Consider the following 23591-nt stretch of genomic DNA (forward strand, 5'->3'; position numbering starts at 1 on the left):
TGACAGGCCGCTGTGCCCGCTGCGGGGAGAATGTTGTTGGGGAAGGCACTGGCTGCACGGCCATGGACCAGGTCTTCCACGTGGAGTGCTTCACCTGCATGATGTGCAACAACAAGCTGAGGGGACAGCCTTTCTACGCAGTGGAGAAGAAAGCCTACTGTGAACCCTGCTATATCGTAAGTACCCGTGCTTATTTACCCTTTGTTTTTTAATGTTTAGGCAATGGAAATGTTCATTTCCTTCTCTGCAATACTCTCGCGTTATAGTTAAAGCCTCAGTTTGCAGGTAAATCTCATGGCAGTACTGTAAGCACCAATTTTCCATGGTCTTCAGAAGAACTTGGATTTCTTCAGCTTCCTAGGTTAACTTCAATTTCTGTTTTTATGAAGCACTGAAATGAAGTGGCCAAAGCAGGGGAAAGAGGTGGTTTTTGTGATTATTTCAGCTCTGTAAGGACTATGCAGCAATTTATTTCCTTTTTTAAGAGGTGGTGTTATTCTCAGAAGCTTTTTTGCATTGAGAAACCTGATACCAAAACCCATACAGATGTTGATGCCCACTAAAATGAAAGATGGGACTCAAGATACCTCTAAAACTGCCCTTTGTGTTGTTTAATATTAATGGAAGTCTCTCCACTAAACTTTTGGATTGGATATTTTTCTGAAGCTTACCTTATTCTAAAATTTTATGCTTCCAGCAAGCTCTTAAATCAAACAATCAACAGTTGCTCTGAGGAGCTTCACTTTTTAAGAGGCTCCTATAAAAGACAATTGGAACCAGTTGTACAGTTGCAAATTAAGGGAACATCACCTAACCTGAGGCCATACCTTATTGTGACCTAAGCACACAATATGTTGGGATAATCCTTATCATTTAGAATGAGAAAAGCACCATAAACACCAGAACTTTCCTAAAGCATTCATGGGTTTTCATGTAAACCTCAAATTCAGAGTCCTTTTCATAAACCCTGTTTGGTTTTTTTGTGCACTGTTAAATTAACATTATTTTAAACTAAAGCCTAGTTCAAGGTTGGTAACTGTAGCATCCAAGTTCTACCTGTTAACTTTGCAAGAAAAAGGTAAAATTTTGTGAAAGCTAATGCACCTCCGGTATGCTCTGTAGCATCTTTTATTTCCATAGATATTTGTTGGTTTGTTTTTTTTTTAGGGGTGGGAAGGTGAGGCTTTTCCAGAATTAGACTGCACTTCTGAAAGCAGAAATTGCTTTTTTTGACATTTCTGGTATTTCAATAATTAAAGAAGTAATAGGTATTTCTGTAAATGCTACCAATATTCCTTTATTCCTTCTGTTTCTGTGGAGTCTTTGCAGTGGGATTATTGCTGAAATATTGAATATAAAAAGGGAAGATTGTCTTATTTGCAGTGGCAGTGATAGATGGGCCATGGTAATTGACTTTCAAAAACTAAGTGATCTTTTTGATTGAAAAATACACCTCTTAAACATTTCCATTTTTTGTTTGCACTGAAATGATTGTACCATAAAAACTAAAAGGTTAATTTTGTGGGAAGTTTGACCACGTGCAAAGCACTGCAGATTTCAGGAAGGTGCTTTCATAATGGGATGGGAGCAACTTCATACAACTGGAGTTAAATATTTCATTCACTTCAGGATGGAAATGACTTCATCTGCTTGCAGATTGATACTTTTCTTCTTTTTTAAATCAAGCACATATTCTTCGCCACTCATCTGCTTTAGTTTGGGAAAACATCTGCATTAGCCACTGTAGTAATGGTTTAAGATTATTTAATCCCATTACTTATACACTTCATTAGCCTGAGTGAATTGTTGGCAAGGGTTCAGTAAACTTCCTACATTGGGAGATAAAAGGATAAAAAAAGGAAAGGAAGAAGGATTCTGTTCCTCATTTTCTTTCAAATTTGTCTTCTATCTATTTAAGGGATAAAGGAATGATAATTGCCTGGTTGCATCTGCATTTGTATGTTCTGCAATACGGCTTTGCAGCTCTGAGTACAGAGGAATGAGTAAATGTTTAATAGCGTTCTCTTATATAATCAGAAGGGGCCTTTAAATGTTCATACAATCCACAAAAAAATGGTTATGGACTCAACCCAAAACACTTTGGGATTGATGGATGCTGCTGCACGTGAAGGGGAAGGGATTGTCCTGCTGATGGGTAGCTGGGCGGCTGGTACCATGAATGGAAATGGAAAAGCAGGATTCTGGTGATCTGATTCAGCAAAAATAAATAAATAACCCAAGTAAACATTAAACTCAATAGCCTGTGTTGTGGTTTAACCTGGCAGGCAGCTTAGCACCACACAGCTGCTTGCGTGCTCTCCTGAGTTAGGTTGGGGGAGAGAATTAGAAAGTTAAGTGTGAGAACTCACGGGTTGAGATGAGGACAGTTTACTAGGTAAAGCAAAAGCTACACATACAAAGCAAAATTTACTTGCTGCTTCCCATCAGCAGGCAGGTGTTCCTACACTTCTAGGAGATCTAGGAGATCAGGATTCATCACTTCTAATAGTTTCTTGGAAAGACAAATGCTATTGCTGCAAACATGCCCCTCTTCCTCCTTCTTCCCCCAACTTTTATAGCTGAGCATGACACCACATGGCATGGGACATCCCTCTGGTCAGTGTGGGTCCCCTTCCCTGGCTGTGTCCCCTCCCGGCTCCTGGTGCACCCCCAGCCTGCTGGCTGGCAGGGCAGCACAAGAAGCAGGAAAGTCCTTGGCTCTGTGTGAGTGCTGCTCTGCAACAACTGAAACATTGCTGTGTTATCAACACTATTTCATCAAAACTCCAAAACAGCATCATGTGAGCCTCTATGAAGAACGTGAACTCCATTCCAGTCAAAAACCATGACAGCCTGGAAGAAGCAAGTGTAGGGAGTCTGTCTTGTTACCCTTCAGGAAGCTCAGGACTCTGCTGTGTGGAAGGTCAGATCTGCAAGGGGGTCTGTGCTCCTTAGCCCCAAAGGCTTTTGTCATAGAACCGTCTTGATTTTTCAAATGAGGTGTCTGCATTAGGTTCAGTGGGATGATGAGTGGGTACAGGGAGGGCCTGGGTAGGTTTGCAAGTTGCTCTTGCAAATGGAATAGGGGCCCTTAAATTGCTAGGACATGGTCTGAATGAGTAGATGTGTGATGCAGTCATACTGAAGTTAATGAGAGTTAATCCCCTGCCTAAAATCTGCACCTAAGGATTTTGCTGCATTGAAGACTCAAACTTGTTGTTGTTTTTTTTTTTGAGCTTTTCCAAGTCCTATTATCAGAAGATACATGAAGTTCTGTAGGGGAAATCAATGAGACCGAAGATCCCAGACCCAGGTTCCTGTGGGCTTGAATTCCCATGGAAGGTGGAGCCCGCCTGGCTGGCCCAAGGCTTCACAGCTAATCAGTGGCTGCAGCCAGCTCTGGGAACAGGGTTCTCAGCTGGTATCAATCTGAATAATTCAATGATGCTTATTTACTGGTCTAATTCATGCTGATTTCCACCACACATCCCCACCTCTCTGTGTTCAAAACTCTTGGTCTGTTATGTAGGCCATTAGACCAAGCTGCTGCATTTACATTAAAAAAGGTCGACTCTAATATTTGCCTAGACCTGGTATACAAATTCATGAATTCTTGTTTTTCATAATTCCCTTGTGTGACTCATACACGCAAAAACTGTGTGCAAAAACAAAAATACACTTTTTTTTCAACAATTAGAGTTGGCTAATCTTCTCAGTTTATGTGACTCTTAGTTGTGGTGGAGTAATTAAGATTACTGTGGAGAGTTGTATTTAATTGGTATTTAGTCAATACCAGGCTTAAATAGCCTGCAGAAGTGTTGTATTTTGCTTTTGTTTCTGATTTTATTAGTGACCCAGTTAAGATGAGGTTCCCCAAAAGTCTCTGAACTAACATCCAAGGAATCATTCACCTGTTTGAAAACATTTACTAACAGAAATGTGAGTACCAGAGTTAATTTTTTCACAAAAAAAAAAAAAAAAATCCTCCCCCACCCAAAAGCCAGTCACTATCACTTCTGTGTGAATGCAGTGAGTTCTGCTGCCAATGTTTGCTGGTTTTGCTCTGCATCCAAGGATTCTTTCATTATTAATGTTATTTCTAAAAGAGTACCAGTCTTCTCCATTAAGACACTTCTGCTCAACTAAAAGCAACTGTAAAAAAATAAAGCATTAATAGGAGGCAGATGTCTCCTAGTCCTTACGGCAGGCAAGTAACATCTGAAATATCACGATAGGGTTTCCAGTGTAACCAGCTTATTGCCGTACATGTGAAGAATGCTGCCTGCAATATGTTATCAGTATACTTTCCTCCTCTGTTACAGGGCAAGTTACTGACAAAAAACATTTGGTTTGCTTCCTCTGTAGCTGAAGAGATTTTAGCGCTGGGCTCGGTGCAAAGAAAAGGTTAAGAGTAATATCAGTAGAACTGTTGTTGTAAAAGATTGAAGAGCAAGATGTTAGAGCAGTGCCAGCTGTCTGCTTTCCAAATACAGTATTATTGTAAGGACTGAACACAAGGTTAACCAGACACACCAGTCTGGCAAGACCGATGCTGCTGTTTTGTGAATGGGGTGTTCTCTGATGTCCCAATGACTTTCTTCAGGACATGGAAATTTCCCTCTGTTCTTTATCCCCTTTCCTGGCAGTCCAGTGGCTGATGGTAGGAGATAAACTTTGTATGGGGCTGAGGGCTGAGAGGTGCTGAGCACCTGCACTTAGCGCAGAAAGCTCTGGCAGATGCTCCTGGCCTCTGAGGAATTCTCCTGTCGTGCCTAAGTTAATGCAGCCTACTGCGGGGCCCTGAGGGAAGTGCCTGTGGACACCCAGCGATGGAGGTTTCCAGGTGCTGCTGCACTCTACAAGATATGAGAATAGAACCTTAAAACCTACCCCAGAGATTGCTTGCCAGGATTTTTGCACCATTTGCTCTGGTGCTGCAGAGCATCCTGCGGAAGCTTAAATTTGTTGATCATTAGGAAATCTCAGTGTTAACTCAATTTGTGCTCATGGAAATATCTGGTAAAACGATGATCAGCTTTCATGTGTCTGGTGTTGCTCGCACAAGAACGTGGCTGTTCGAAACCTGCTGCAGAGAAGGCACCTCCAGCACATCTAGCTGAACGTGAGGTTGATCCCTGCAGTAAAATTACATCTATTTTTAAAAATAATTCTGCAATTTGTAAGCAGAGATTACAGCACTAATTTAGCAACCATGTAACAATTTAAATTGGACCAGAAAAGAGAAACTATAATTTAAAGATTTTTTTTCATGATACAAGTTTTCTTCTTTTTAAAGTAAAAAGCCCTTTATTCTTGTTTTTGTCAAGCAACGTATTGAATTTGAGAGTAATTTATGGAAAGTGCTGCCAGCATGGTATTGCGAGTGCTCCACAATTTGAATTTAAACTGCTCAATGGGATCATTAAGACTATTATGCCTGCTTTCCAAAGAGTTTGAATTCAAAATGACAACTGGAACAAAAATATAAAATAAACTAAAGAGAAGTCACGCACTCTTTACGTGGTGGAATTTTTCTGCCCTCGAAATATTTCATTGAGATCAATGCTCTTCTTTAGTCTTCTCCTAAGAAAGAAAAAAGCTGGTGTTGCTCGTTTTAGTGCTGAGCTCCTGCCTGAGTCACCGGCAGCAGGGAGCTGAACCTGTGACCCTATAAGCATTGCTCTTGCGGTGCAGCCACCTCCTGCCTCCTGGGTTTTGTGCCCTCAGTGGAGGAAGCCTGTGGGCATAGCAGACATAAAACGGGCCCAGAGCCTTGGCTTGCTTGCAGGCACACTCTGATCCTATCGATTATTAGCTTTAATAATTGTGCTAATCTAGGCCCAACTGCTGATGTCTTTGGGGGGGGGGGAAATCCTAGGGGGTAAAGATGACTGTCATTCCTTGTAAACTGATTATCACTGTAAATCTGAAAATGAATAAATCCATAACTTTACCAGCTCTTTCTGTTAGTTTCAACTCATTTGGTATATTTAAAAAAACACAGGTGGAAGTTGAGGGAGGGGAGTGGGGCATAGGCTCAGTACTGCTGCTTCGGTAAATGGTCTTTTGCAATCAGAGCATAAAATAGAGGAGAACAGGGTGCTGTTACAGAAGTTATACCTGGAGCTTTCAGGAGTTCAAGTCTAGGAGGTAAAAAAAAAAAAAATGTCTAAGAATGTCAGTGAAGCAGCTTCTATCAAAACTGGGGCAGATGCTGATCTTAGCTGACCCATGTGAAGTGTGAATCTTTTTCTTTTTTTTCCAGTGGGCTATCAGCTGTTACAAGAGTTGTGTCATGCCTCTTGTTTTGTCTCTAATCAGAAGGAAAAGGTTCCTTTTTGAGGGAGAAGGCAGAGTTTTTTTCGTAACCTCCTTTCTAAACCAGAATTATAAAGGAAGGGGAGAAAGCATACCTTGAGGTGATGAGGTATGCTGTATAGCAGCTCCTCGGAGGGCCATATCAAAGAGGACAGGGCCAATTCATCTCACTGCCCAGCAAGGACAGCACAAGGAAGTCTACGAACTGAGGCTGTAAAAGTAAAATCTCCTAGTAATCTTAGAAGATATTGAAGCATCAGCCCTGCCAAGAATTGCAGTGGGCTCACCTTGGTGGAGGATTCTCTGAGCTAGACCAGACACCTGTCTGCTGAGGGTGGCTTAGAGACAATAACATTATTCTTTTCTCAGCACAGCAGGATCTGCTTGGCTAACCATTCTGAATCACTGGATGGGATTAAAGGTGTTGTGCGCCCTATTTTCAACCTACTGTTGCTGTTTCCCTTCATGTTGTTGACTGTTGCGAATGCAGCTGAGTGACATTGAAACAGATAGCGAGAGGATCAGGCCCCACCTTGGTATAATTGACTTTCCAGAAAGTTGGGTGGAGTGTTGCTTAAGAGAGAGCCCAGCTGTGGACTGCAGAGCTGAATAGCGTGATGGTACCAGTGTTATAATGGGGATACTTCTGGAAAAGTCATCACAGTGCTGGATAGCATCTTAAGAGGTACAGCAGTGTTGTAAGGTTGGCCATGAAGCAGGGCTGATTAACTAGGTGGGAGATGTCTTGGTGGGCCAAAATTTTGCTATGGATGGATTATATCCCACTCCTCTCTGTGGTTTATCTTCATGAATATGTCCTTTATCAAGTGAAGGCTCCTCCTCTACACTGGGGTTTGCTTGGGGTGTCTGTGATTTCTTAGTAGAATTAAGATTTTTCCTCCTGTGTGTACTGGCATCTCCAGAATCTTCAGTTGTCTTCCTGTCTCTGCCTTGAGCTCTTCTAATTAGGGACGTTTATCATATTTGATTATGTAAAGAAAGCATTGCTTTGACATGTGTAATCTAGAAAAATTATACCATGGGAACTTTGTGGAGGGAGTTCTTAGCATATCTGAATCAAGATGACATTGTGAAGGACCAGCTGCTGCCACTCAGTGAATTTCTCACCTCACAGGGTGAACTCCACTGACTAATTGTGTATTCTTAGGAAGATAATAGTTTCCCTTTCTGTAGAGCCATTATGGCTCCTGGCTATACATCTGCTTACGGATCGTACTGCAGCAGTGGGGACAGTGAATTCATTTAGCAATGACTTCAAGCTGTGTGTTGAGATCTCGCTTTAGAAGGTAGTCCAACTCTTGCATATGCCTTCTAGAGCTAGCAGAAACAGCTTATAAGTCAAGAAGAAAGTCTTGCACACAGCATTAGTAGGAGAATCTTCATTTGCAATCAAGTATGGTGAATATTAGATGTCAGTCCTGCAGCACTCACCTCTGCTTTACTTTCAGCTGTAATTTTCTGCCTTCTCAGCATGTTCTTTGCTGCTTTTATCCTTTTTGCTACCTGAGTAGCATCTAGAGATCCATCTCTAATAAACTCTCCTTATGATGAGCCAGTGGATGACAGGCAGTGGCCTCCACCTCAATACAAACCTCCTGGTAAACAGCAGCAGGTAGGTGGAAAGGGCGGTGGCACTGTCAGCTTATTGCAAGCAGACAGCTGTCCCCAAGAAGATTAAATGCAGCTTGTTTAGAAAGGGCATGAATATTGCTGGAAGCCTTCAAGGACAGGCGGTGCAGGCATTTCTAAAGAATGGTTTAGATCTAGTTGATCTAGGTACGGGTAGATCCAGGAGTCATCTCCTAGCTCCGGTTCCTCCACTTCTGAGCTCAAGCAACTTGTCCAGGACCATGAGCACAGCCTGCAGTGTGCAGCGTGGGCCTTCCATGTCCCAACACGCTGCCTAGCTGCAGTTAAGCCTGCAGAGATATTCAGGTGAAGGGGTTACCTATTTTTTCTTCCCCTCCTCAAACCACTGCACACTGGGGACTTGGGCAATGGTATAAGGTGAATGTGAAGAGCAGCTGGAAGCTGAGTGAGGGCTCTCAAAAAAAAACAGGAGGGTGGGAGGTACTGTGACAGTATTCCCTTCCATGAGTTTTACTGCTTGCTTATAATCCCATGTAGTTTGTTTGTCCCTTCAAACCACTGAAGGCAGTTATTTTGAAGGGCTGTGGTTTGTTTGGAATAGGTCCTGTAATTTAGGTGTGCATTTCCATCGGATCCATGTATTACTGAATTTGCTCTGTCCTGCTCAACACAGTAATGTCAAAATGCCAGTGTCCACAGATAACTCAGAATTAGCACAAGAAAACAGCAGGTTAATACAGTTAGCAATGGTGCAAAACAACCAAAAGGTTTGCTCTTATGCTTGTGGAGCTGCTGGTAAAGCCCAGGCCTCGCAGCCAGGCTGTGATAGCTGCCAGTAATAGAGCTGACTCTGTCCTGGGCTGTGTGTGGATTTAGCAGGTATGATTTACCCTTAGCAGCCTTTTGGAAAACAGAAAGCCTTGTCTCGCTCGCTCTTATTCAAGATGTCCTCTCGCTTTGGTCCAGACAGCAATTTGCAAGCCCGACTGCCAGGGAGGCGAGCGGGCGTTCGCAGCTTGCCACTTCAACCCGTCTCCGTGGTGAAGCCACACTCCGAGGAATTTGCTCTGGCAGAAGCTCAGTCTGCGAGTCGATCCTCCCTCTAGCGTCCTGCCTCTGTTTCTTCACTCCAGGACATCAGCTTGCCTGCGTGCGATGTTTATTTGCAGTAGAGGAAACTGTTTAACTTGCCATCGCGCACACGCACAAACCCCAATGGGCTCGGTAGATTTCTGGTTAGAAAAACAAATTCATGCCAGTTTAGGGAAAGCACAACAAGCACGAATGATGACAGGAGAGAAAGTTTATTGATTCTAAGAGTATCATGAGTGTTTGGTGCTTATAGAGGGTAAAAGCAAATTGCAAGTGTTTTCTCTCACAGCTGCACTGATTACAAAGGTGTGGGCCAAGTACAATATTAACTGAAAAGGTAAATCATTCGCTGGGGTATTTTGGGCAGAAGGAAGACCAGATTATAGCTGGAATCTGGTACTGCTCAGCTGTTGCATTCACTGGGGACAAGCGATGACTGTGCTGGTTGGTGGCAGCTCTCACAGCAGCAGAACACACGTTGGTTAATGCAGCCAACGATCCTCATGGTCCGTGTGTCTGCACCCATCATTTGGGGACCGTTTGTCCATCATTTGGGAACCATCCGTGTGCATCAGGGTGACAGTTGCACTGGTGGGCACATCCGCAAGCCTGCCATGCTGCGGGGAGCTGGCAAGGCCCCTGGATGGTTTAAAATGTGTGATGAGATCTGCACAGTGTTGCCCCTGCTTTCCCTGCCTGTTGTTTCCTGACAAATATTTGACACAGAAGCACCACATGGGTTTTTCACAGCAACCTGATGCTGTAATCCTCTGAGCAGCTTCACTGCCCAGCTCTCTGAGACAGTGCATTAAGTGCAGGGACTTGGAAACTGGTAATGTATGTTATGTACCATGCCCAGCTCGTCCAAGGCCTCCCTGTCATCAAAAACTGAGCTTTGTGACATGTTCTTGTTCTGTAGAACAGGACCCTTCAGTAACATGCTTGTTTTTAGAACAGCAATCAAGTATAAAGCAGGAATTTTACAGGCTTCTTCAGGCACTATAGGAATGGACTGCTGCAAATGCTGGGGACTGCAAAACATCTTTGTATTGTGTTGATTGTTTTGGTTTTCATTTTCTTGCGGCAGTTAATCTGCTAACATTCAATAGTCCAATGCTGTTGCTCATCGTATTTACATCTGTGCTTTTGGACTCTAATACTGCTTCATGGCACTTCGGTTGTTGTACAACTCTGATGTTACCTGGTGCTCTCCATACAGGTCCTTTCCAAACTGCTCCAAAATTCTGAACAAGTAATGGTTACGGTGCCCAAAACTGAAAAGCTGCTACTGACCTGGGTAGTTCCCTTACTTGTGAAGGGAAATGCAGCAAGTGGGGGAAAAAAAAAAAAAATAACATCTGGAAGTTAATTTACATTTCAACACTGATTATTATCAGGAATTGAGATTTTAAGTATGAATATTCCATTAGCTCTTGACAATGTAGTTTTTTGTTTAAGGACATGTTTGAACCAATACACCATCTTGGCGCTCCACCAACAGAGGTATCTGTGTAAATGCAATCTGTGCATAAGCCAGACAACACTTTTAAAAATTTATTTAATATTTCCTACAGCAAGCCATCTGTGACTGGTCATATTTTAGGAAGCAAGCGAACATCATAGCAACGTTCCTCCCTCTATTTGAGTAACTTTTAGACTTTTTAAATTAAATGTGCTGCCAAATATTTATGTTCTGTTGTGAAAAGAAAAATATTTGTTTGACATCTTAGTCTCCCTGGCAATTTGCAGTTGGTTGCTCTTCTTTGGAGCCACTCTTTTTTTTTTTTTTCCTTGTGGGTAGAGTAGGGTAAAAGAAGGATGCACACCAGGTTTGGACATCCCTGAGGTTGTCTCCTGGGCTCACTCCTCAGCATTTGGTAAGGCTTTAGTACGTGGTGTGGCTTTGTGGAGAGTTAAAGAGGGGTTGAGCCCTGGGTCCTTGCACGGAGGCTGTGGTGTGGGATGGGTGGGTTGGGGGCCAGGCTGTGCCCCTGGTGGGTGTAGAGGGCAGTGGAAGAGCCACCGTGGTATTGCTGCCAGCAGCAAAAGGCTCCGGATTTCCTAGGAAAGCCAAACGGGTGGGAGGTGTTTTGCAGCACACCTCCCACAGGCACTGCAGCCATCACCAAGGCAACCGAGTTGCCAGAATTGAGGGAAAAACCAGTGATGGCCTAAGTCACGGCTGGCAAATACTGCCGAGTCTAAACCACTCTGATGGGACTGAGCCCTGCTCTAAGTGATACGTGCCTTGCTTTGGCTGAGGATTTTCACAGGAGGCTTTTATTTTATCCTGTTCCACAGATTTATGGCTGGTGTAAATTTAATCGCCTACGGTAGTGAAACGCATTTGCTCAAGGGCTCGGAAATCAGTGTGATCCTTTTATTGCACAAAGGTGTTAACTAAAATACCTGAGGTAGTCCTCAAACAGTTAATTCCATTTTGGAAAGGCTGAAATGTGCTGAAGGGTCCCTAGTGGCATAGCACTGATTTCTGCTCAGTACTCATTTGGAACGGTCCATATAACTGACCTGTGCTTACCACCCAGGGACTGCCGCAACCCACAGAAGTCCGGGTGAATTGCCAGCACGTAACCTGTCTACATGTCTGTCACTTCTAGGATCAAAGCCATATGTAGAATAATACATGTATTCTTCCTTATATGCTGAAAAGAGGTCCTTGCAGCATAGAGGAGGAAGAGAAAGCTGTCTAGATTTGTTCTTTTACCTCTGACAGGTTTACTCTCACTGTGGCATGGCAATAAGATTAAAGTTTTATAGTAATATTACCTCCATCCAGACCAGGGAAAAAAAAAAAGCAAAATTCCTCTTCTCTGCCACTTGGATTTTGATCTCTTTTATAGAGCTGCTGCATCTGTTAATAAAATCCTTAATTCATTCTGAACATTTTATTGTCACTTCAGATAAAAGTTTAATCAGATAGAATTATTGCCCTTCTAATATTCCCTTAACCTTTGCGTTTTAGACTTGCACCGTATCAGTTAAATTTTAAAATCACTTTTTTATGGACTTGAATGCCCCATCTCTGTTTTAGAGGGTACTTCTGCACAGAAATGCCATAGTCTATCTTAAGGTCATGTGAAAACTTAAAAGGCTCTAATGTGAGCTCTGCTCACTTTCTGCTGAAGTGTCTTGCATGCCCTATTAATTACTTTAATGGTGACATGCTGGTTTAAGGGAGTTCTTTATTAATACCACTAAATCTTCTTTTATTGTTGTTTAAACACTTTTTCTTTCCTTTATGTAGATGTATTTAATCCTTTCTGTCTTTAAAATGAATGAGCGCATAACTCCACATGAAGTGTTTGACACTTCCATTTTGCATTCTCAGGAGGGGGCAGAGGAGCATTGCACTCCCTTGCCTGCAGCATCCGCATCCCGGCAGAGATGGAGAAGTGCACATCTGTATTTGTGTCCATAATCATATGTGAGATTGTTGTGATGGAAACGACTTCTAAAATCTGATTTGCATTTCTGAAAGTAATATGCAGTGAATTTGCTTCTGCCCTTACAGGATGTTGAAATTCTCGAGGTCCGTGTGGCTTGCTTGTTGAGAAGTGTAGAAGCCCAAGTTCAAGGGAAGATTTGATTGTTTGAGCCATTTCCTAGCAAAGAGAAGAACACAGCAATTTGCTCTTCTCAGTCAAAACTCTTAACTAGTATTATGCTGGTAGTTCATTTTAAGTTTAAAACCATACAGCATTCACTATACCAGTTAAAATAGCATAGCCCTTCTACCAAACTAGTTATCTGACAAAGCCCTGGCATCCATGTCTGCAATTCTGTTCTCTCTTCTGCAAAATCAAAACTTTTTGCCCTGTATTATCTGTGGATTTTCTTGGTCTGGGGAAGGGAAACAAGGTATGAGAAAGCCGTTATCTTTGGGACTCGGAGAAGCATTTCTTCAAAGCATGTAAGTGACTGAAGAACTTGCTGCTTTTTGGTCTCTTAACTTGCTCTTGACAAGGAGACTTCAACTCTTGGCAACTAAGTCATCTGGTGGTTCTTCCACTTTTGAAAGTGTTTTCTCCAGCAGCCATTGATGATGGTCTTGTAACGGGACTTTCCTGCATTTGATAGCCATTAATAACCTTCCCTGGTCTTCAAGAAAATTATAGTAGATTCTTGGAAAAAAATTTGAAAAGGTTTCACCAACAGCAGCTAGTTTTGTGTGTGGTTTTGTTGGTTTTTTTCTTGCAGTTTTTTTTGTGAGGGGCTGGTTTTTTTGTTGTTGTTTAGTGCAGGCAAAGTATGGAAACTTGTGTTATGCTCTGGGTCAGGAAGTCTCTTGACTTCTCCCAGATGACTTTTGTTTCCTAAACCATCTGTGCCCACTTGGGTAGCAGAGCTTTTGTGCAACCTTACACAGCTAATACATACTTGTACATACACACAGACTGGCACAGGACTGAAGTCTGAATCCATCTGTAATGACTTGTTATCTGCCTGGATCAGGTCTGTCTTTCTTCTGTGGACTTCTCTCAGGTTTGTCCCAATGACTGCAGTTATCGGTAGCACACTTTGCTGTTGGGTGGCCAAGGCCTTTTGATCAGAATTGCTATTGTAATTTCAGAAACAGGCAGTAAACTCATACACTTGCACAATACTAAATAATACTTTTTGGATTTATGGCACTTTTTTTTTTTTTTTTTTAGAATAAGTAGCTAATGAAATGGCAAGGCTAACTGCTGTTTGGTGGGCCACTGGTGTAGAGTCACTCTAGGTTAGACAAAGGAACTGTTCCTACAAAGCAAAATAGTCTAAGCCATGGACCTGCTCCCACTGATCCTGATGTGAATGTATTCTGTTAGAATAGGAGCTGAATCAGATTTCTGTTACCCAAGACAATGTGGTTAATGACTCCGTAAGAGGCACAGACTCCTATCTCATAAAGTGCCCCTCTTGTGAGGATTCTAGACTGACTCCATTAACATTTTTCAATTTCTGTCCTTTAAAGCTGAAGATAAGTAAGGAGGATTCAAGTGATTTTCAATGGAAATTCCCTAAAATTAACTGAAGAAGCTTAAAAGATGCATTTTTCTCTTTTAGTTTGTGTTTACTTCCATTTTCCCTTGTGAATACCTTGTTTATTTTTTAAATAAATAATCATTTTAAAGCAGCGTAAATAAATTGCAAAATGGGCTCCAATGGGGTGGATAAATATATTCCATCTGCTGGGGAGTGATTATTAAATAATTCACAAGTGGCAAACCCAGGAGTGGTTATCCATTTTCCCCTCATTTATGGGTAATTTTTTTACATCCCGTAGGAGCTAATTATGTTTTCTTTGTACATAATGTTTAATAATTTTTAAAAATCTGGCACTAACCCCTCCATCTACAGATTCTTCAGTTTTTCCAAAATATTTGTGCATGTGTATGCACGTAGGTGTTGGCAGAAGATGTTTGTTACCTTTCTTTCTTCCTTTTTTTTTTTTTTTTTTGTGTTGAGAAGGTGAGCAGTGATGCCTGAAGTGAGGCAGGGAACTGAGAAGCAAGTTTCCTTGCGTTGAAGGAGTTTGCTTCTGCACAGATGTGGATGGGACCCATCCCAGCTCTAACTCTTGCATTGGGGGTCAATGTGACCTCAGGTCTGACAGCAATGTTTGACTTGTACTTCCCCTACCCATTGCTTCCTATTCATATGTCTATAACAGCTGTAGGGCATGCATGTGAAGGGCCCTGTTGTCTTTTCCTCATTGTTAGGAAGAGCTTGGTTATCTTTTGAAGCTCCAGGAGTGAGCCTAGCAAACCCAGCTTGTGTGCAAGTAAGATTGCCAGAAAAATGCTTGAGCCAAATCACACCCATGGAAAAATTGTCACCAGTACATGGATTGGTGGGCTTTGGGTCTGACCTGAGCAAAACAGCTCAGCTCCTCCTGGTAGCTAGTAAGCCCAGAGGCTTCACGTATGAGTTTCGAGCAGGCAGGGAGGGTGGCTGGAGTGAGGATTGGATGAGGCTGGCACGTAGCAGGAGGTTGCAGAGTCAGCAGCTGGCACCTCCAGGGCTGTATCCCGTTTCAGCAAGGTTCACGTTCCCGTAATTGCGCCTGCGTCACGGGGAAGGAGGCAGGGGACCACCATCCTGTCCTGGTGCTGGTGCCCAAGGTCCTGTGGTCGCAGCTGGGCTCTACCCCAGGCTGGAGGCAGATGTTTGCAGTTAGAGGACAATCGCTATCTTGGTGCTAAAATGTGCAATTAGCCACAGGAAATTCTTTCCTCAGCTGATGAAGACAGGAAGGTAAAAGTGTCTCTTAAAGCTTTCACTGTTTTTCTAGGGAGTTGAGTAAATCTGGCTGCCCTCACGGTGGGGAACAGCAGTACAGTTTCCAAGCAGGTAATGCTCTCTGCTGCTCTCTTGCAACATGGCCAAGTGTCCGTGCTGTCAGCCAGGGAGGAACAAAACCCTCTCACTGAAAGGCAGAGCGATGTTTTCTTTTTCTCCCCCCCCTTTTTCACATTCCCTGTAGGCGTATGCGGACTCTGGGTTTCAGAGGCAGCTGTGTTCTGTGTGGAGCAGCAGCAAACAGCTTTTCCCTGGGACAAAGAACAGACCCCAACAATTTGGTTTTGGCTAAGATTTCCAAATGATTCTTGACCTGGGAACTCCTCCTTTTGTTACTTTGCTAATCCCCTGTCTTAACTGGGAAATAGTCTTTGGAAAGAAATATAGTCTGGGTGCGAATTATCAGGACCTTGAACATTTTGTTTGTTTTTGAAGAAAGGCTCTTTCCTTCCCAAGGCGCTTCCCAAGTTCATATTCTATACAGCTCCATCATAGTCAAAAGTGGTCAGAGCAGCATTTCCCATGACTGCTGTCTGTGTAGAGCATGAGCTTTCTGCCCTGTGCATAGTAATGAAATGCTGCAACTGCTGAGGGTGGTTCTGACTCCGGGCTCCCTTCCCCATCTCATTTCCTGCTCCAAATGGTCACTAAATTTCACTCCTGGCAATGATGCTCCAGGATGGAAGAGCACAGTGAAGCCAATATCCAGGTGACAGAATTGTGGCAAGAGAACAAACTGAATATGAAGTCCTGGAGCAAATGAACAGTGTGTTCAGCGCTGTGCTCTGCAGATGTAGGAAAGAGGAGAGGCTGGGATGATGAGCTGAGGTGTGTCAGCTGGGATGCCAGCTGCAGGAAAGGTGGTGTGAACGCAGGGTTTGCTGGGCTGCTTTGACTTAAAGGAACTGGAAAAGAAAGCTGAGGACTGGAAGGGTGTTTGAAGGATATGGCTGGAGTTGGGAAGTACAAAACTACTGCCATGCTGGCTCTTCTGTGCCCGAGGCTCATCATTACATCAGCAGTTCTCCGGTCATACCAGGCGGGAGACACCTGCGTTCTGCTTGCAGACCTGGGCTGCTGGCACTTCCATTTAATCCTGCATTCCTCCGTGTCCTTGATTTTAACTAGGGCTGAGCATCGTCCCTTGAAAGCAGCAGGGAGAGAGCAAGCGCTCAGTTCTCTAGAAAGCTGAGCCCAGAAGGTAGAGGTTTCTGTGATGCTCTTTCTTCTCACCCACACGTGCTGCTTCTCTCCCTGGATCTTGCTGTCTTCGGGTCACCGCTCCCTCTTCTCCTATGAATTTTTCTGCCTATTCCGGTGATCCCATTGCCGCTTTTGCCCCCTGTCAAGTACTTGGTGAGAGAAGTGATTGATTCCCATGGCAAGTTAAGTCGTAAGGCAGAGCTGAGAAGATGGCTGTGGCTCCCTGGCTTTGTCCCACACCTCCTCCAGCTGTTTCACGCTGCCTCTTTGCCACGGCAATGCTGACAGCACCTCTGCCAAAACGCACACCGAAGGCACTGCACCGGAGACTCCTGCAGCAGCACAAACATCCTCGGTACTGACACAGAGCCCGTCCACCGGGCTGCGATGTGGTGCGGCGTGTATTGCAGTGTGCTGTTAAGAAAACTGCAGTTGCCAAATGTTTCTGTTTTTATATAAAGCTATTCCACCAAGGCTGTTATCTCATTTTTCTCTGGTGCTGAGAAAAGTGGTTGAATCAGACGAGAGACCTTGTGGGTGGAATACATTATGTCCAAAAATCAATCATAAGGTAAGGTAGGAATAGAATTGAGTTTATTTACAGTCCGTTGACTTTTATAGTTAGCACCATTTATTAGAGAAGATGAAGAAGAAGAAGAAAATTAAGCAGAGGGCAGGGAAATGTTTCTTTGTGATATTTTTGTGCTTGGCAATGAAAAGAGATGTGTGTACGAGCTGACAATTTATCTTCTGCCCTGAAGAGAAATGACTTGTTCTCAAATGGGCATGAAATGAAATAGTGCAGAACACGATAGGAACTTTTCTGCGTAAATGGGTCAATTTCCTGTCATTCTCTCGATAATTGTATGTAGAGCACACTACGCTCCAAACACTGGCAAATGTGAATCTTTTTTTTTTCCTCCTGTTACTTTACTCCTCTTGTAAATGGGTGGAAAACATATTCCAGTGCTGGCACTATTATAATCAGCTTTTGCCGGTGGCTAATAGCAGTCCATTTTCGGTGAATGCTTATTACCTCCAAGCAGTCCAAGACACTACATAATAACCCAGCACTGTGTAGATTGGTACCGCTAGGAACAAGATGTAGTTATAGGGACTCTATTGCAAATGCCCCATCACAGCAGGAAATTCACTCATCCCTTTATCTTCTCTTTCCTAATTGCAAAATAAGCCGTGCTGTAGCTGGGGAAGGAACCTTGTTTGCTTTCTGAAACTTTTTCCAGTGTGGTTGGGGGGTTTCTGCCTCGCTGTTAGCAGATTTTTGCATTTTCATCCACTGCCAGGAGGTCTGGCTGTTAGCAAGGAGGGCATGGATTCAGGGCAGATTCAGGGAGGGCTGAGCTGATGATTTTACTTTGGCTGTCATTAATTAAAAATAACAGAAGTGCTGTAACAGGTGTTCAGTGGGTGATGATTAGGGCCCCTGTGGCAGCTTGGGTAAATCACACTGGTACAGGTTCGTACGGTGACAGAGCCTCATGAGTACCATTGAACCTCAATCTGAGGAAGCCCTTAGGAAAAGATGGCAAATGTTTTATAGGGTTGGCCCCGAGGGCCTGGATTCTGGCTGTGGGAGCATCTGGATAAATTCCAAACATTTGATTTCAATAACCTTCCTCCCTCTTAACTCCAAGCTAAACAAGATCTAGACTTATCTAGCCCATCTCATCGTGCATGGCATTATGCTCCTATTTGGAGGTTAGAGGAAGGATAAACACAATCCCGGTCTGAGGACTGCAGATACCTGAGCTGTGACCGCATCACTTGATGGGGCAACACAGCCAGCGTTGATCAAAGTGAAGACTGAAACCTCTCCAGTCACTCAGGGACACGTACTTAAAACTGCAAAAGAAATAGATTTCAACTGAAGGTGGTTGGGATTGGATGCTTTCACCCCGCTTACCCCCTTCCCGCAAAAGGGAAAATCACATGTTTTGAAGGATGGAATCTCAAAGCTTGGAAATAAAACCCCAAGAACAGAGTTTTTTTTCTTTTCTCCCCACGCTTCTCAGAAGAATGTCAGGATCAGATATTTCCCATGGAAATTTCCATTTGGAGTGGGAAGTTCAGGGCATTTCTGAAGCTATAATCAAAATATTTTCAGCAGCCCTAACTACGTCCCCTTAGGGTCAGCATCAACTTAGTTCTGTGGATGTGGAGCAGGTTTCACTCCAATACAGGTTGGACTGGGTCACAGCTTTGAAGAAAAAAATAAAAACCAAACAAAACTTCAAGATAAAACTAATAGCTTTTTAGGTTTATAAGCCCTGAATTTCTGTACCACCCTCCCCACACATGCACACTGGGACAGGAAAATGAAAGTTTCTAGTAGGTGTCTGTGAGATCAGACAGGCCTATTTGTCTTTTATGTATACTCTTGATGCAAATGAACTGGAAATAAGGATACCCACAGGATAGGTCTTCAGTAACTTCACCCTGCTATCAGGAAAGGAATTCATGTAGCAAACCCACTCTGTGAATCAGCAGCTGCTGAAGGATGCTTATGATGGCTTTATGCAGTCGGCACTGCTTGACTTATGTGCACGGCTCCTGACTCCGTGTGAGCCATGAGGAACTGGAAGCAAATGATCTCTGACCTCCAGCAGGAAGCAGAGCGAAGTCTGTTCTGTTTATTCCACCTGTTTTTGGAAGCATGCAGCCCTGAAGGACTGGTACAGAAATCTGTTATGCTCAGGAACTCAGCTTGGGGGGGGGATAGGATCGGCCCACTGTAAAAGCCACCAGGGGAATTGGGTCAGAATTCGGCTATGCTGCTGCTTTGACCAGAGAATAAGATCTAGTGACTCTTACTTGGAGCGAAATGAAAAGATCAAGGGCTGAATTAGTCATTTTCCCCATGTTACATAACAATATTTTAGCAAACATTCTTCTCCCTGAACGTTTAAATGCATTGCTTGAATAATCACTGAAGACAATGTGGTAATAATATATTCCTTATGTGTTGGAGGCAAAGCATTTCTTCTGGTTTTACTTTTATAAAATGTATTAAACAACTTATTTTTTGTTGATGTTTACACGCAGGGAGTTGCGGGGGGGGGGGGTGCTTTGTTTTTTACTGTTGTTATTCCTTTAAGGGAGCACATTTTTTGTCTGTGATTCAGCGACAACTGGATTTCTATTAAATGGGTCTGATGCCTGTGGTGGGATTCATCCCAGATAACTTCATCTAGCTGGAAGCTGCATACTTGGTCGAACATGCACGGCTCTTAGGAGTGAGGGTGGAGACCTGCTGGCAGCTCTCAGGGAGGAATATTTTAACCAGCCCTACCTACAACCCTCTTGCAATCGCCCTGGTGTCGGTGTCACCTTTGCTTGGCGTATTTAAGGCAAACCCCATCTGAGTACCTAGAAAGTAGGTTTTCTTCCACCTATAGCTCCTGAGTGGCCTGGTTGTTTAGTCATGCTCTAATTCACCCTCGTTTCGGGGCTGACTCCACCAGAAAAGGCAGCTCTGACCACTTTCTTTGAAGGCACAGCCAGGAAAAGAAAGTGAAGGTGCGGTACGCCCGGAACGTTTTATGAGATGTGTGTGGTTAGGAAGCAGTCCCTAGAGGTGGCTGACCTGGCCTCTGAAACCTCGTCAGTTGGAGGGCAAAACCTCCCCAAATCTACCATTTCTTGGAGGTGTGGGGGAGATGAGTGGAGAGGCTGCCTGGAGGAGAGGGTCTCTCTGATGCCAGCATGCAGAAAGCGCCCTGGGATGTGCAGGGGATGGGAGGGATCCTCGGGAAGATGTGGGTCAGGAACGACCCTGGCTCTTGTCCTTCTGCCACAGGCTCCCAGCCTGCTCCAGCTCTCTGTTTAGAAAAGCACAGGGTTAATGTTGCTGACTGCAAAAGGAGGTGAACGTGGATCTTGTTCCATGGTGAGCACCACAATGGGGGCAGAGGTGCACGATGCCACCTGTAGGAAACGGGGGTTGAAAAGGAGTGGCAAGATCACTTTGTCTAGCCGACCAGGAGGGATTCTTATTGTTAGACACAAATCTTACTGGGTTTGAAAAATCCAGATTTAAAAAAAGAAGTCTGTATTAGCTCCAGACAGAGATGCATCCTGTAATCATGGAAATTTTCTGTTTTACTGCTGGCTTTGGGAGGAAATTCTGGCTTTCGAAGTTACAACATGACCGATAGGTTTTATTTGTATTTTTGAGAATTGTTTTTTTGTTGATGTACTCCCATGACTCAAATCCATTTGAATTTTTCCCTCTGAACCATGTGTTTGTATGCTCTGGCTAGCCTCACGTTGCATTTGATATTCTGGCATTGGGCAGTGGAGGATGGAGAAGTGTTTTTCCACTGCTACCACAGCGGTCTTCAGCTTAGTGTTGTAAAGCACGACTCTTTGCACAATCCACCATGCTCAGTTATGCTCTGTCACTCTCCAGGAGAACCAAGCACAGGGATTTTGATCCACTGAGGCCAGCACTGCTGAATAAAAGCACTACAAAGAGAGGCACAAGCCTCACCTCTTGCTTTGACATCTCTCTGGCCTGAGAAAGAGGTTCCTCCTCCCAGCCTGAGTTTTTCTGTGCTTAGGGTGGGGTCTCTCCTTTAATAGCATAATTAGGGTAGGGGATTTTCACCTACCCACAGACCCTTCCCATGTTTGGACTGTTCAGAGCAGTGACCTAAACAGAGATTATTTAGGGCCGGTTTTGAAGGGAGAGTTAGCTTCCAGCCTATCCCCCTGCACTGCAGGGTGCAGATGGCTGATGGAGGTAGCTCTTGCTTTCTCCTGGGCAAGCATTTCTGCTTTGCATAGGTAAATATTTGCTGGGCCAGAGAGAGAGACAGGCAGAGGAATTGATGCTATGGCTGTAAGGTTAAGCTGTTTGCTGGAGAGAGGACACCAGCCCTCCAGGCTCGCTCTAAGAACACGCTGCAGACCCAGCTCTGCAAACGAGACCCCCAAGGGCACGCTCCATTTATGACTCGTCCCCAGCCAGCACTGAACCATCAGCGCGTGAATGGTTGTGCGAATGCCTGGTGATGAAAAATGGAGGCACCTCGGGGACTTCATTGAAAGCCTGTGTGTTTTCCCTCCCTGCCATCTGCACCGGCTCCCTGGGGGCTCCGAGAGCTGAGCCTGCGAGCTGCCTCCTTCTTTCCGAGCGAGGCGCTCCGGGACATCCTCCCCGTGCGAGGAACATCCTCACCACCGAGATGCTGCTGTGGCACCGGTACCCAGTGGGAACCCAGCCAGCTCATCCTGATGCCCAGGAAGGGATTGGAGCCTGCCTTGCTTTCTGACAACTCTGTTGCCTGTAAAGCTGGAAGGAATAAAAGCCTCGGTTGCTACTGTCAGCAGACCTGGCTCTGCACTTGTGTAAGTGGGTAGCATTTTTCATCTCCACGCTGTTTGCTTTAACATGTCAAACAGCTGGCATTTCTGCAAGGTTTCCCTAGCTCCTCCCTCCCTCTCTCCTTCCCTCCCCTTTTCTCCTGCCTCTATAAAATAATGCTGCTATAATCTAGTTTGACTCAGCAGGATCCTTTTCACGCTGGCTGATCCCCATATATAGGCATCAGTTCAAGGAGGTGCACCAGAACGCTGCAATATTTTCCCTAACATTTTGTTTAACCAGGATGACATTATTCAGACAAATTAATTCCTCCAAGACGTAAACTTGTTCTGACTGAGTGCTGCAGCAGCCTCCCTGAGAGCAACAAACCATGATCTGACATCTTAACAGCTCTCTACACGGTCAGGGGGAGTCGTACAGAAAAGATCTTCAGCTGTGCATATGTGCATGGTGCAGCTGTCCCTTTCTGTAGATAGATTGCTCTTCCAGCCAGGTTTGGGTAAAAAAGACCTTTTTTTTGTTTTGTTTTGTTTTTTCTTTTTTAAGTATATGGGATCTAACACACAAGCTATTTAGAAAACTATCCTGGTATATGAAAACAGAAGGTAAAAGCTGCCTTACCCTCTGAAATCCTTTCCACAGATTTGACAAATGTGGGGTCCAGCTGTGCCACTCTTCTTCTGCTACACCTTGAGTTCATCTGGCATGTCTGAGGTAGCACGTTCCTACCTGGGACTCACAAAGCTCAGATGCACGTGCAGCTGATGAGTGCCCACTGTATGTGCCAAATGGCAGCCCCTGTGAGAAGGGGAGAGGAAAACATCACCAGCCACTCACGCGTCTGTCACAAGAAGGAATTCCTGGTGCTTCATGGGCAGAAACAGTGCAAAGAGGTCCCAGCATGGGAAAGCTGTCCTGTAGTGCTGCTTTTACCCTGTGTGGGATGTATGGGGAGGTAAGCTACCTCAGGCCCTGCTGTGAGCACCAGCTCTTGGGGTGGTGTGGCCAGGCTGCAGGAGCTGTGTTCAGCTGAGTTTTTCTGTCCTTGTTCCTTGGATGTCTTCCTGGTGTTTGAGTCGTATCATGTACACTATATAGTCTGTGCTCTAGGAGGCAGCTGGGAAATGACTTTTTCCTCCTCCTGCCCTTTGTTCCACCTAGCCCTGAGCATCGTTATGGCCATTCAGGTGCCTACCAGTTCTTTCCTTAGCTCCAGGATCCCTAATTCAGTCTGTGTGCTAGCTTTGAGCCTGCCAATGCTGCTGAAAGCTCCCTGGAGCAAGGAAATGGGAACGGTGGTTAAGGTAAAATAGCTGGAGCTTAGCTATTTGAACAGGGTTCTGGGTCCATATCTCACTGCCAGGTTTTCTGCATTGAATTCTCCTGCTGCTTTTTTGTTTGTTTGTTTTTGTTCAGCTTGAATTGCTTCAGTATGCCTCATTTTTTCCTTCTTGAGAAACAGGTTGGTGTTAATGAACTGCTGATTGAGATGTGCATGGAATCACGTCATGGCCATCCAGTCAGCTGAGCACTTGGCTCTGGAGGTGCTGGGAGCTTTTCCTAGCTGGTCTTCTCTTCTACACCTCGCTGTGTGCTAGTGTAGTCAGAGCAGCTTGGGGAAAACGTTCTTGCTGGAGCAGTGCGTTATTGACAGAGGCCATCGCTAGCCTCTTGGTACTCCAGCTTTAAATACCTTGATGTAGTATTATCACCATTA

At 44.2% G+C, this 23591-nt stretch overlaps 1 protein-coding gene across 29 annotated transcripts in view; it reads left to right on the forward strand.

Annotated features, from left to right (window-relative positions):
• LPP (LIM domain containing preferred translocation partner in lipoma) overlaps positions 1-23591 on the forward strand; it is a 381390-nt gene that overhangs the window by 322148 nt on the left and 35651 nt on the right. For 27 of the 29 annotated variants that reach the window (XM_038183924.1, XM_038183916.1, XM_072042613.1 and 24 more), the window contains one exon: positions 7-176. In XM_038183924.1, the coding sequence (XP_038039852.1) occupies positions 7-176 (170 nt within the window). Of the gene's footprint in view, positions 1-6; positions 177-2579; positions 3813-4322; positions 5509-23591 lie in introns of those variants that run through there. The other 2 variants (XM_038183930.2, XM_038183929.2) reach the window with 2 other exon arrangements.

The sequence above is a fragment of the Anas platyrhynchos genome, chromosome 9, assembly GCF_047663525.1.
Source record: "Anas platyrhynchos isolate ZD024472 breed Pekin duck chromosome 9, IASCAAS_PekinDuck_T2T, whole genome shotgun sequence".
Lineage (NCBI taxonomy): Eukaryota > Metazoa > Chordata > Aves > Anseriformes > Anatidae > Anas > Anas platyrhynchos.